General features: G+C 39.9%; 1 protein-coding gene across 5 annotated transcripts in view; it reads left to right on the top strand.

Annotated features, from left to right (window-relative positions):
* unc13bb (unc-13 homolog Bb (C. elegans)) overlaps positions 1–13,048 on the top strand; it is a 73,440-nt gene extending 60,392 nt beyond the window's left edge. The window contains exons 31-47 of one of the 5 annotated variants that reach the window (XM_017307754.1): positions 961–1,038; positions 1,141–1,218; positions 2,503–2,529; positions 2,661–2,720; positions 3,121–3,141; positions 3,245–3,271; positions 3,516–3,604; positions 3,683–3,829; positions 3,917–3,985; positions 5,680–5,734; positions 7,146–7,199; positions 7,271–7,348; positions 9,123–9,270; positions 9,397–9,453; positions 9,606–9,698; positions 9,794–9,953; positions 11,608–13,048. In XM_017307754.1, coding sequence (XP_017163243.1) covers positions 961–1,038; positions 1,141–1,218; positions 2,503–2,529; positions 2,661–2,720; positions 3,121–3,141; positions 3,245–3,271; positions 3,516–3,604; positions 3,683–3,829; positions 3,917–3,985; positions 5,680–5,734; positions 7,146–7,199; positions 7,271–7,348; positions 9,123–9,270; positions 9,397–9,453; positions 9,606–9,698; positions 9,794–9,953; positions 11,608–11,893 — 1,527 coding nt within the window. In that variant the 3' untranslated portion in view covers positions 11,894–13,048. Of the gene's footprint in view, positions 1–960; positions 1,039–1,140; positions 1,219–1,325; positions 2,012–2,502; positions 2,755–3,120; positions 3,142–3,244; positions 3,275–3,515; positions 3,605–3,682; positions 3,830–3,916; positions 3,986–5,679; positions 5,735–7,145; positions 7,200–7,270; positions 7,349–9,122; positions 9,271–9,396; positions 9,454–9,605; positions 9,699–9,793; positions 9,954–11,607 lie in introns of those variants that run through there. The other 4 variants (XR_535103.2, XR_001777130.1, XR_001777131.1 and 1 more) reach the window with 4 other exon arrangements.
* Positions 13,049–14,245: the final 1,197 nt, after the last annotated feature.

Genomic DNA, 14,245 nt, shown 5'->3' with positions numbered 1-14,245 from the left:
CATGATGTCATCTATGACCTCATCAGTGAGCTCACTGGACTTCTGGCCAACACATTGCTTCTGATCGTTGCTATGGAAATGATCAGATCAGATCTGCATGACTCAAGTGACATAAATATTTAAATAAAACGTTATACTTTTTATTTATTTAACGTGAAGAGATTAATAGATTTGTATATGATTTAATTTTTTCTTTTGTGGTTTTCCATACCTGCTGTGGTATAAATGTTCTGAAGCCTTTGATCCACTATTATTTGTAATTACTATTAATTCATTGGGATTATTCATGTATTAATCGTTGCACAGTGCTAGGAACAGTCTGTGACTTATTATATTTAATTTTATTAATTTTCGCAGACAATTTAATGCTGTGACTATTTTACCAAACATAGGAAACAAAAGCAGAAGAACGATCCAGACCTGCACTTGTACATAATTTTATTGAGGTCCAGAACCCAGAAGTTCTTGGCTTGTGTCATTCAGGAGCCTTGGAGATAAAAAGGCAGATTTCAAGAACAACTCAGGCAAAAGTTTGGGTCAGACTGTGCTATTTGAAGAAGTAGACGTGTTTAGGAATCTACACAATGTCAGTAACACAGAGTAGCATGTCGTAGTAGGTGTGTGTGCGCGCAAGTAAAATGCTTGCTACCTTTCTGTGCACAATAGTGGATATATATATATATATATATTTATTTTTTACATTTATTTGTCATAGTACCCCCAAAAGTTTAAAACTACTTTCACCCCTGGCTATACCTTTATGGTATTTAGTGAAATCTAACCCCAGAGTGCTACACCAACACAATAGAAGCTAAAGTGCTATGTTAACATAATATTTAGCAGAAGATTATGCTAAAGAGTTGCAGCAATATCGCATTTTGTTGCTAAATTAAAATTAGCTCAGTTATTGGCACATTTGCAGGTTACTAGTAAGATTCTTTGATTTCTCATTTCTTGCAGACAATCGCCAAAGTTCTCCTGCAGTACAGCGCCATCCTGACCAAGAGCTTTCCTTCTTATATTGACAAGGAGAAGATTGTAAGTTGTCCAGGTTTTTGTYGTGGAGCATATTCTGATAACTAACATTTATTTTAAATAGATATGAATGCTGTTATTGAACCCCCTCATGTCCTCCTGCAGCCCTGTGTCCTCATGAATAACGTGCAGCAGCTGAGAATCCAGCTGGAGAAAATGTTTGAATCAATGGGGGCCAAACAGGTGAGTCAAATGGGAAACAGGCTTGGAAGGGTTTAGGAATACAAACATGGTAAAAGCATTAAACACGTCGTTAATCTGCATTGGAATTGGCTCCTTGTGTGTGTCAGACTGCAACAGAGGAAGCGCGGGTATGTACGTTAGCGCTAGCTTGGATGGTTTGGTAGATGAAGGGAGTCGTTGGATTGGTTCTGGGCTGTAGATGCTGGAGTTTGTGATATTTTTTTAGGTTTTATAATAATTGAGCTGTTTAGTTGATGGCTGGATTGTAGGTTAGTTTACAAATCAACACATTTATTCACTTTACAATTAAAGCAAGACGAAATCACAGAGGAAGAGGAGGAGGAGGAAGCAGGAGAGGAGGTAGGTTTGAGGTTCAAGGTGGATATTTCTCTTTACATAACTCATCTGCAGTGACTGTTTGTATCTTCCTGAAGCAGCAGGTTGTTGCAGAGGATGAGAAACCAAAACCTGTGGTGGGTGGATCAGTTGACTAGACGTTAGTAGCTAGTCTGTAGGAGTCGACCCTCTAGCTTCTGCTTTTTCTGCTGAAACGTCGCTGCATTGCAGGCTGCTGGTACCAAAAGTCTTTTCTCATGAGCTGCTGCTGTAGAAGCTCATTTTCTGGCAAAACAATAAACAATCGACKCTCAAATTCCAAACTTTTTTGAAAAAGATTTTTGTTTTACGTCYCATCACCATGACAAAATTGGCAATAAACATAAAAATAAACAAGTGGCTTGACAAAATAATTAATGTGCGAAAAAATAAGAACTTTCCCAACTTATTTGGCGATGTAGTGTGATATAAATTAATTYATCAATAAGGAGAGACGGGAAGTGATGAGAAATTGGTGATTCTATCATATCAACTTGATTCCTTATCGATTCTCATTGAGTTGCTAAATGCACCATGTTGTATTCATTTGAAACTAAATTAATTAAGGCTGCCTTGAAAAAGAATCACTCTGTCAAATGAACATTTTAATATGAAATTCAAAAGTTTTTGTCCAGAAAAATGTRCGTTTTCCTTTATGGAAGGATCTTAATGTGTCTCAAACTGTGGAAAAAATTCCCTTTACGCTCAAATATCTTTCTGAAAAGTTACTTGTAAATTAGTTCCGTCTTATTTTAAGTGTCCTAATATATTTAAACAAGAAACTAGACCAAAACTACATGTTAATAATTAGCGGTTTTTTGATAATATTCATGTTTTGACCCAATAAGAAGTCATTTTTGTAACTATTGCTGGAGAAAGACATTCTTTACCTTTTCTCTGCTTTCCTAGCTGAAGATCGGCGCGTTAGCATGGCAGGCAAGTCCACCACATATGCAAACATGTAAAACATGACTGCATATAAGCCTTTTAAAAAACCCACTGTACAATGATCTGAATGGAAGCAACCAGACAAAACCTKTGTGTCGCCTCTTTACTGCAACTCCTAGTTTGAAGGAAGTGAGGAAGAGGAGGAAGTTAAAGAGGAAGGGGAGGAAATGGAGGCCGAGGTTTGTTGCAGTGTGACRTGGTTTTTAACATCCGTCTTTCTCCAAATCCAAAGTCATTTCTGATTTTCCCCAAACTGAAACTAAAACATCCAACATGRTTTTATTCCCATCTGTGAGGATTTCCTCTTTAGATTAGCASCATTTTCCCTTATTTTCCATAAAAGTGCCACTTTCACTTCCCCCTCAGTTGTATTTTTTCATTTTATCACTTTGTTTTGCTCCTTTCCTAAATCCTGTGCGACAGACTGAGCAGGATGTGGGTTAAACATGTCATCTGGGTTTAAATCTCCTTAATCTGAAGCAAAAAGTCCAGAAACCATTTGTTCTGCAGCTCCTCCATCTTTCCAGGGCTTTTTGACACTTTGTTTGTTTATATCTCTAACAATTTTCTAACACAAAGACGGACGAACCGTTTGAGCAGGTAGGCACAAGCAGAATGTCCTAATGAAATCCTTAATATGCAGCTAAAAAGGGGCATTTCATCCAAAATGTCTTGTTTTACCTCCCAACTTTCTGCCACATAGAGAGAACATGCATGTGAGGATCATAAGGTGAGTTGATGTTTGTTACAGGAGGTGAACTGTAACATGCATGTTTAGTAGAAATGGGCTGGAAATCAATGCAAACCTCACCAACTGAGTCTAAGCTGCTAGTAAAACACCTTAAAACTCCCAGGTGTTTTCTACTAATTTAACTTTAGAAGTGATTTAAAGTAGTTTAGGTTCCAGTTTTGTCCTCGTCTTTCTTTCTGTCTCTGAAACCACATCATCATCATCATCATCTTCTCTCCTCCAGATGGACACRGAGGCCAGCGACCTGCTGACCGACCTGCAGGTTCGGCTCAACAACGTTCTGGACGACCTCAGCAGCACGTTTGGGAACAGGTACGCTAACGCTCCCCGTGGCTCCGCCTCCGTCCGACTCCATCACTCCTTCTCCTTCTTCTTCTTCTCCTCTTCCAGCTTCCAGAGCCGCATCACCGACTGCATGCGACAGATGGCGTCGCTGCTGTACCAGATCAAAGGACCGCTCAACGAAAACGCCAAGAACCAGGTGGAGGCCGACTCGGACAACATGCTGCGGCCGCTCATGGACTTCCTGGATGCGCAGTGGGTTCAGTGGGATTCTTCCCAAACACGGCTGCTCTGTTGGTGTGTGTAAGTGTGTGTGTGTGTGTGTGCGTCTTGTTTTTGCAGATTAACGCTGTTCGCCACGGTGTGTGAGAAAACCGTACTGAAGCGCGTTCTGAAGGAGCTGTGGAGGATNCCTTTACGCTCAAATATCTTTCTGAAAAGTTACTTGTAAATTAGTTCCGTCTTATTTTAAGTGTCCTAATATATTTAAACAAGAAACTAGACCAAAACTACATGTTAATAATTAGCGGTTTTTTGATAATATTCATGTTTTGACCCAATAAGAAGTCATTTTTGTAACTATTGCTGGAGAAAGACATTCTTTACCTTTTCTCTGCTTTCCTAGCTGAAGATCGGCGCGTTAGCATGGCAGGCAAGTCCACCACATATGCAAACATGTAAAACATGACTGCATATAAGCCTTTTAAAAAACCCACTGTACAATGATCTGAATGGAAGCAACCAGACAAAACCTGTGTGTCGCCTCTTTACTGCAACTCCTAGTTTGAAGGAAGTGAGGAAGAGGAGGAAGTTAAAGAGGAAGGGGAGGAAATGGAGGCCGAGGTTTGTTGCAGTGTGACATGGTTTTTAACATCCGTCTTTCTCCAAATCCAAAGTCATTTCTGATTTTCCCCAAACTGAAACTAAAACATCCAACATGATTTTATTCCCATCTGTGAGGATTTCCTCTTTAGATTAGCACCATTTTCCCTTATTTTCCATAAAAGTGCCACTTTCACTTCCCCCTCAGTTGTATTTTTTCATTTTATCACTTTGTTTTGCTCCTTTCCTAAATCCTGTGCGACAGACTGAGCAGGATGTGGGTTAAACATGTCATCTGGGTTTAAATCTCCTTAATCTGAAGCAAAAAGTCCAGAAACCATTTGTTCTGCAGCTCCTCCATCTTTCCAGGGCTTTTTGACACTTTGTTTGTTTATATCTCTAACAATTTTCTAACACAAAGACGGACGAACCGTTTGAGCAGGTAGGCACAAGCAGAATGTCCTAATGAAATCCTTAATATGCAGCTAAAAAGGGGCATTTCATCCAAAATGTCTTGTTTTACCTCCCAACTTTCTGCCACATAGAGAGAACATGCATGTGAGGATCATAAGGTGAGTTGATGTTTGTTACAGGAGGTGAACTGTAACATGCATGTTTAGTAGAAATGGGCTGGAAATCAATGCAAACCTCACCAACTGAGTCTAAGCTGCTAGTAAAACACCTTAAAACTCCCAGGTGTTTTCTACTAATTTAACTTTAGAAGTGATTTAAAGTAGTTTAGGTTCCAGTTTTGTCCTCGTCTTTCTTTCTGTCTCTGAAACCACATCATCATCATCATCATCTTCTCTCCTCCAGATGGACACRGAGGCCAGCGACCTGCTGACCGACCTGCAGGTTCGGCTCAACAACGTTCTGGACGACCTCAGCAGCACGTTTGGGAACAGGTACGCTAACGCTCCCCGTGGCTCCGCCTCCGTCCGACTCCATCACTCCTTCTCCTTCTTCTTCTCCTCTTCCAGCTTCCAGAGCCGCATCACTGACTGCATGCGACAGATGGCGTCGCTGCTGTACCAGATCAAAGGACCGCTCAACGAAAACGCCAAGAACCAGGTGGAGGCCGACTCGGACAACATGCTGCGGCCGCTCATGGACTTCCTGGATGCGCAGTGGGTTCAGTGGGATTCTTCCCAAACACGGCTGCTCTGTTGGTGTGTGTAAGTGTGTGTGTGTGTGTGTGYGTCTTGTTTTTGCAGATTAACGCTGTTCGCCACGGTGTGTGAGAAAACCGTACTGAAGCGCGTTCTGAAGGAGCTGTGGAGGATCGTGATGACCAGCCTGGAGAAGAACATCGTCCTGCCGCAGGGCAACGACACCTTCGTGAGTCGACAGCTTCATTCAGTTCATTTTTAAAACGTCCTGAAAAGTCTGAATGACASAAAAGACACAATTTACCAAAGATTTGTGGTCTAAACARAAAGTGCAGAAATCAAACGAATCACTTGATTCACTTGGAATCTGACAAAACTACCTTGAAAGTTACATAGGAGTTTGTTCCACGTCAATAATTCCTTAATATTAATGATTATTTCACCTAAAACAAAATGTTTTTGCCATCTTATAAGGGAAATAATTACCAGACTAAAACCTCATTATGTAAYRATGATTTTTGCAAAAAATAAAAAATGAATGAACATATTTTARTGTTTAATATATTTATTAGTATTTTCACATTATATTCAAAACCAAGGAAGAGGAAAGACAAAATATACAAAACAAAACGCACAATAAACAACCAACGTTCCCATAAACACTGTCAGAAAGAAAAACTGAGATCATTCATGTCAATATTTCTGGAGCCGCTGCTCAAAGTGTCCAGAGTTTCTGTTCCTGATCGACTGCTGAGGCTTCACTGAAAGATCAGAAACTATTTCCAAGTTTTATTCAGTTTATTCTCACAGCCTCTCATCACATCCCTGATTTTCTCTASTTTTAGCTTTAGCACTACGTCTTTTATCCAGTTTGAAACATAGTTTGTTTAGCCTTCACTTCGGTTGCTAGGTGATGGGTGGAATTCCACTGAGGTTGCTAGGTAACAGGCAGTTTATTTCAGTTACAACAAAACATTTTCCCTTGGTATAAATTAAATAATCTGCCAATAAAACTAGAACTTTTTCATCAWTATTAAGGAATTATTGACTTAAAAGAAGCTTTTTGTTCTTGCTGAAGTTTCTACCAAGTTAGTTTTGTCTTAAAGTGAATTAAGAAATGTCAAAATTCAGATTCAAACMGTTTATTGAGCCCAAAGGGAAATTCAGTGTTGCTGTAATTCATAATGGTCACATTTACCATAGAAACTGGACCAAAAATCTTAGTTTTTTCAGTGTAATTTTCTTTTTTCCAACATTAGAAACATTTGCTCAAAGTTTGTTTCACACTGGATGGAAACATGGCTGCCATTTTGAAGTGAATCAAATCATAATTGTGTCAGATGATTTACGTATTTTCTTAAAATAAAAAAATAGATGTAGACATTTTGACAAACGCGATCCAAAAATAAATCTATTTTTATTCATCCTGATTTATTCATTCAGTTTAATTATGAAACAACAAGCCAAACATCTTACAGTCACACAGAGCAGATGAAAACATGGGACTATGAAGATGAACATGAAATGTTCATCAGGTTTTATCTATGTTTGTTTTTTTCTTCCATCTTTTCTAATCCGATACTTAAAAAACAAGGCTACTGAGAACCAAAGTTAATCATGACTTTTTCTGTTTCCTGAAGGGAGCACAGATCCTTTCTGCTGCCAAAGAACTGGGACACCTTTCCAAACTGAAGGTATCAGGTTCCCTGTCAGTTTCTCTTCTCCGGTGAGTTGGTCTAGTCTAAGTCTTGGTTTGGTTGTTTAGGATCACATGGCAGGAGATGCTAAAAGCCTGACGCCCAGGCAGTGTGCCGTCATGGACGTGGCTCTGGACACCATCAAGGTGAGACCAGGACGTTGACCTCTGACCTCTGACCTCTGCTCCATCGGCTCAACGCCTCTATMTGTACAAGTTCATACAGAGAAAATTATAAAGTGAAATAATAACCAGACTAAAGTCTCATTATATAACAATGATTTTGTGATGAACATATTTCGGATAGCTCATCCTTGGGTTGCTAGGTGACGGGCGGAATTCCGCTGGGGTTGCTAGGTGACGGGCAGATCGTTCCACTTAAAATGATACATTTTTCTGAAGTTGCAAGTGAAATATCTGCCAGTACTAGTAGTTTTTCATCAATATTAAGGAATTATTGACTTAAAAGAAGCTTTTTGTTCTTGCTGAAGTTTCTACCAAGTTAGTTTTGTCTTAAAGTGAATTAAGAAATGTCAAAATTCAGATTCAAACCGTTTATTGAGCCCAAAGGGAAATTCAGTGTTGCTGTAATTCATAATGGTCACATTTACCATAGAAACTGGACCAAAAATCTTAGTTTTTTCAGTGTAATTTTCTTTTTTCCAACATTAGAAACATTTGCTCAAAGTTTGTTTCACACTGGATGGAAACATGGCTGCCATTTTGAAGTGAATCAAATCATAATTGTGTCAGATGATTTACGTATTTTCTTAAAATAAAAAAATAGATGTAGACATTTTGACAAACGCGATCCAAAAATAAATCTATTTTTATTCATCCTGATTTATTCATTCAGTTTAATTATGAAACAACAAGCCAAACATCTTACAGTCACACAGAGCAGATGAAAACATGGGACTATGAAGATGAACATGAAATGTTCACCAGGTTTTATCTATGTTTGTTTTTTTCTTCCATCTTTTCTAATCCGATACTTAAAAAACAAGGCTACTGAGAACCAAAGTTAATCATGACTTTTTCTGTTTCCTGAAGGGAGCACAGATCCTTTCTGCTGCCAAAGAACTGGGACACCTTTCCAAACTGAAGGTATCAGGTTCCCTGTCAGTTTCTCTTCTCCGGTGAGTTGGTCTAGTCTAAGTCTTGGTTTGGTTGTTTAGGATCACATGGCAGGAGATGCTAAAAGCCTGACGCCCAGGCAGTGTGCCGTCATGGACGTGGCTCTGGACACCATCAAGGTGAGACCAGGACGTTGACCTCTGACCTCTGACCTCTGCTCCATCGGCTCAACGCCTCTATMTGTACAAGTTCATACAGAGAAAATTATAAAGTGAAATAATAACCAGACTAAAGTCTCATTATATAACAATGATTTTGYRATGAACATATTTCGGATAGCTCATCCTTGGGTTGCTAGGTGACGGGCGGAATTCCGCTGGGGTTGCTAGGTRACGGGCAGATCGTTCCACTTAAAATGAAACATTTTATGTGATTTGTAGATGTCACATAAAATCCCAGCTTCCAACTTATTTTAATATTGTAGGTAATTTCTTAATATTGATGAAAAATAACTGGTTCCGGTGGCAGATCGTCACATTTAACTCATTTTAAAGGTTAATAATCTGCCAGCAGAACTGTCACTTTTTAAAATCAAYATTATGGAATCATTGACTCAGAATAATCATCTTGCCAAAACGTTACTTGTAAGTTATTTTTTGTTTTATTTTAAGTGCATTACAAACTAGAAAAAAAATACTTGGCAGGATTTTGTTCAGTTTGTAGAATTCCTTCATTTTTAAGGACTTTAACTGGTTTCTATTGAGTCTTTTTTCCACTTTACGTCCAGTCATTCCGTTTCCAGAGTTGTGATTCCTCTGGTCGTCCCGTCTTGTTTCCTGTGCAGCAATACTTCCACGCGGGYGGGAACGGCTTGAAGAAAGCTTTCCTGGAGAAGAGCGCCGAGCTTTCGTCGCTCCGCCACGCTCTGTCTCTCTACACCCAGACCACCGACACGCTCATCCAGACCTTTGTGACCACGCAGCATTCACAGGGTAGGTCCAGAACGCCTCAGAGGAGCTCGGACACGGGAGCGTTTCAGATTCCTGGCTGCTTTTACCTTCTGGACTCGGTTGTTTAAGTCGCTGTCTTGTTTTTATCTCCTGCTGCCTCTGTGCCAGTGCACAATGGGAAGGGTGTTAGGTTAACTCCTAATGAGAAAATCCAGCCCAGCAGGGGTAGGTCTCCATGAAATCACCATCAACCCGCCTTCCCTTCATCGTTGTGTCGTCTTTTGTTTCCTGGAGCCTGTGTTTCTGTCGCATGGCTCTATAAAAAGGGTTTTTATTTGCCTCCGTTGGACCAAATGTTCCCGTTTCTGTCACACCAGGCTCAGGAGTGGACAAACCCATCGGAGAGGTTTCCCTGCAGATTGAGCTCTACACTCATCCGAAGAGCGGAGAGCGGAAAGTTACCCTCAAAGGTCCGTTTGGGATGGTTTTTAACCAGTAAAATCAAAGTTGGAGCGTTTTAATGYAACTCTAGTTGARGTTTTTGTGTCCATACATATCAATGCAGTGATTGAAGCCAGCGATTTGAAGTGGCAGACGTCTGGGATGTTCAGACCCTTCGTGGAGGTGACGATGATCGGGCCGCACCTCGGCGACAAGAAGCGTCGATTTCAGACCAAATCCAAGAACAACAGCTGGTCCCCCAAATACAACGAGACCTTCCACTTGTAAGTTAGAGAGAAACACAYTTAGGGATGCATTTTAAATTATTCCATGTATTTTTGTTCTATAAAGCAAAGTRGGCACACTTCAACTAATGCACTTATGGCAGAGCCAACTCTTTGTTGGGTTTTTTGCTAACTTTGCAAACATTTGGCAGACTTACATTTTCCTAAAATAATTTTTCTTTCCAATATATTCAGAATTTATTCTGAGAAGTTCCTTTAGCGGAAGCTAAGTGCACCGATAGATTTTAAAGTTAGCAAAAAGCTAGAATGGTAGCARATTAGCGTTAGCATGCCTTCCACTGCAGATGTCAAACTTTATTCCACTGAAARTTTATAAAACAGCAAAATTAAATCTGTGCTTTAGAATTTAACTGGAAAACTAATTTAGGGGAATCTAAGTGTGCTGAGCAAAAAAATATTTCCGCTATTAGCATTTTAATAGGTTAGAGACAGTGTAGNGCCCAGCAGGGGTAGGTCTCCATGAAATCACCATCAACCCGCCTTCCCTTCATCGTTGTGTCGTCTTTTGTTTCCTGGAGCCTGTGTTTCTGTCGCATGGCTCTATAAAAAGGGTTTTTATTTGCCTCCGTTGGACCAAATGTTCCCGTTTCTGTCACACCAGGCTCAGGAGTGGACAAACCCATCGGAGAGGTTTCCCTGCAGATTGAGCTCTACACTCATCCGAAGAGCGGAGAGCGGAAAGTTACCCTCAAAGGTCCGTTTGGGATGGTTTTTAACCAGTAAAATCAAAGTTGGAGCGTTTTAATGYAACTCTAGTTGARGTTTTTGTGTCCATACATATCAATGCAGTGATTGAAGCCAGCGATTTGAAGTGGCAGACGTCTGGGATGTTCAGACCCTTCGTGGAGGTGACGATGATCGGGCCGCACCTCGGCGACAAGAAGCGTCGATTTCAGACCAAATCCAAGAACAACAGCTGGTCCCCCAAATACAACGAGACCTTCCACTTGTAAGTTAGAGAGAAACACAYTTAGGGATGCATTTTAAATTATTCCATGTATTTTTGTTCTATAAAGCAAAGTRGGCACACTTCAACTAATGCACTTATGGCAGAGCCAACTCTTTGTTGGGTTTTTTGCTAACTTTGCAAACATTTGGCAGACTTACATTTTCCTAAAATAATTTTTCTTTCCAATATATTCAGAATTTATTCTGAGAAGTTCCTTTAGCGGAAGCTAAGTGCACCGATAGATTTTAAAGTTAGCAAAAAGCTAGAATGGTAGCARATTAGCGTTAGCATGCCTTCCACTGCAGATGTCAAACTTTATTCCACTGAAARTTTATAAAACAGCAAAATTAAATCTGTGCTTTAGAATTTAACTGGAAAACTAATTTAGGGGAATCTAAGTGTGCTGAGCAAAAAAATATTTCCGCTATTAGCATTTTARTAGGTTAGAGACAGTGTAGCCTGGCACTGCTGATCTCATGACAAATGAAAATTTATGACAACCAAAKTAAAACAGCGCTTTTGATTTTAAATGGAAAATTAATTTAGCGAAAGYTAAGTTTGCTTAAGGTTTTCAAAGTTATCAAAAAAAAGCACAAAATGAAAAATTAGCTCTGCTATTAGCGCATTAGCACCACTGGACCAGGAAACTGGACGTTAACATGSAGTTCTGCTCTCGGCCTGCAGCGTTCTGGGYGTCCAGGACGGCTTCGAGTGCTACGAGGTCCAAGCCTGCGTCAAGGACTACTGCTTCGGCCGCGCCGACCGGGTGGTGGGCCTGGCCGTGGTGCAGCTGAGGGACATCATGGAGAGGGGCAACTGCGCCTGCTGGTGCCCCCTGGGGCAGCGCATCTCCATGGACGACACGGGCCTGACCGCCATGCGGATCCTGTCCCAGCGCTCCAACGACGACGTCGCCAAGGAGTTCGTCCGGCTCAAGTCTGAAACCCGATCAGTGGAGGAGGGAAGATGATGAGTGGGTCTGCTGCTGTGACCTTTGACCTGTCTTGGCTGCTGTGGAAAACCTCACCAGCTTCCAGTGTTCTCCAACTTCACATTTTTAACCCTTTCAACTCTCGTCCGGCTCTGCTGAGGAGACGGAACCCATCCAGAACCGGTCAGAGGGCCGAATAAGAACCCACCCACCCACACCAAGTGTTCTTGTGCAATAAATCCAACCCACCCGTCCCAAAGTGAGGCCAAGCGGTTCAAGCCTTACACTCTGCAAGCTGTGAATGTGTGTRTTCATGTAAAAATCCCTGTTTTTAATGACTGGAAGGCAAAGATTTATCTTCACTTAGCAGGAAAACTACAAATCACCATTTAGTTTTTGTTCTCCAACAGTTTGAACAGAAACATTTTTTATCCTCATTTTCAAATGAAAAATGTTTGGATTGAACTCAAAGCTTCGTTTCATCCTCTGTCTGGTGGCCATTTTATTTATTTTTTATATTTATTTCCTTTTTAAATTTGGGGATTTGATGTGATTTCTGCTCCATTTTTGTTGAGTTTTTGGGTTTTGTTACAAACTGAGTTGGGGTTAATTACAAGTTTACATTTTTCTGTTTTTTGTTTTTCCTTCTGCTCTTCATACAAATGGCCTTAATTCTCAAAAAAAATTATTTTTTGTTGATGTTTATTAATCTTTTGAAATTATGATTTGCATTTTATTTCCCCAGATTGATGTCAAATTGCTGAATTTCCTTAATATTTTGTATTTTTCATTGTAGTAATTTGCTGGTTTTTGTGGGAATCTGTTGTGCTGAGTATCAAATCCAATGTTTCTTTTTTATTTGTTACCAGTTCTTTATACTTTCTGTAGACAAAGTGGTTTATTTAGTTTCAGCAGCCTTTAAATGAAGCCACAGATCCAGCCTCCTCTTCCTCACCTTCCCTGTTGATGGGAGAAAACATCCTGGAGCATCACTTTCCTCGTGCCAAGTTTTTTCTTCACTTTAGTTTTTTTTTTTTGCACATTTTTGTAAAAAATAAAATCACTGCATTACTCTGGAGTTTTCATTGGAATGTCACATTAAATCTGTCTCACTATGTTGGCTTTACATTTATGTTTCTATAAACATACATGTATTTTTTTCTCACTACAGAATAAAGTCATTTTCACAGTGAATATCTTGGTGAGCTTGAATACCACGCTGTGGCAGCAGCCATTTTGTTTAGGAGGAAACTTTTGATTGGTTGCACCATAATGTGGCCATAAYTACCTTTTTTATTGTAAACATGGAAACAATTTATTAGCTTCCAAACAATTGTTTATTAGATAAATTGTTCAATCAGATTAATAAAGTTTGCTTAAACCTTCTAGTGTTTGGCGCTGCTGGTGATTCTGAAGCGGAGCTGTTGATACATGATGGTAGCAGTATCCTGAAAAAGGAAAAACAATAGGGATTGCACAGTTTGGGGTCTCCATACATGGTTTGAACTAACRGCATCAATTTACTGCAGTGGTCCCCAAACTACGGCCCGCGGGCCGCATCCGGCCCGCCTCCACATTTGGTCCGGTCCCCTGAATAACACCAGAAAGCATTCAGATTTTTTTCTTCCATTTACTTTATTTTCCAGACTATAAGCCGCTACTTTTTTCTACGTTTTGAACCTTGTGGATTATATGTGGATTTTTCTTCAGCCACCAGGGGGCTCTTTAGCAGGAAGTGAATCATTGGAAGTCAAAATTCGAAATAAAAGACAAACAAAAAGAAGAGAAAGAAGAAAGCGTCATTAAAATGGAATTAGGTTTTAATAGGGAATTGAAATTTGAGAATGTTGATCAGTTAAATAGCATTGAGGGGAAAAAGATTTTTTTTTATTTTTAATACTGATATGAGGATTTGAGGCATAGATATTAGGATCCAGTAGATGGCAGTAGTGGAACAATAATGGATGCAAGCTGCTGTTGAAATCTAAAGAAGAAGAAGAACAAGGCGCCCATTTTAATTTAGCACATGCTAGTAGCAACACGAAGGATCAGCACTTTTACTGTTACAGTTACTGTTTGGAAACGGCCGTAATCAGTTCAGTTAAATCTAAACTTGGCAACTTTTTATTTTTCAACCATAATAAATGTGATATTCAATTGACCTGTTATGACTCAAATGTTAGGTGTCCGCCCCCCTCTGCTGCTGCTGCTGCTGCATCGTTGTGGAAAACCTGGAGCGGCAGAGATATCTGCGGCTTATAGTCCGGAAAATACGGAAAATTTTTATGAACATTTATTCCATAAATAGTGCTATTTATTTCCTGGATTGTTTCTGTGACAAACCCAGAGAGGGTTATTTGATTATATGAGAGACCCCAAGGGCCAAAACTT

This window comes from Poecilia reticulata, linkage group LG12 (genome assembly GCF_000633615.1).
Source record: "Poecilia reticulata strain Guanapo linkage group LG12, Guppy_female_1.0+MT, whole genome shotgun sequence".
In the NCBI taxonomy this organism is placed as follows: Eukaryota; Metazoa; Chordata; class Actinopteri; order Cyprinodontiformes; family Poeciliidae; genus Poecilia; species Poecilia reticulata.
This window is presented reverse-complemented; position numbering and strand designations above follow the sequence as displayed.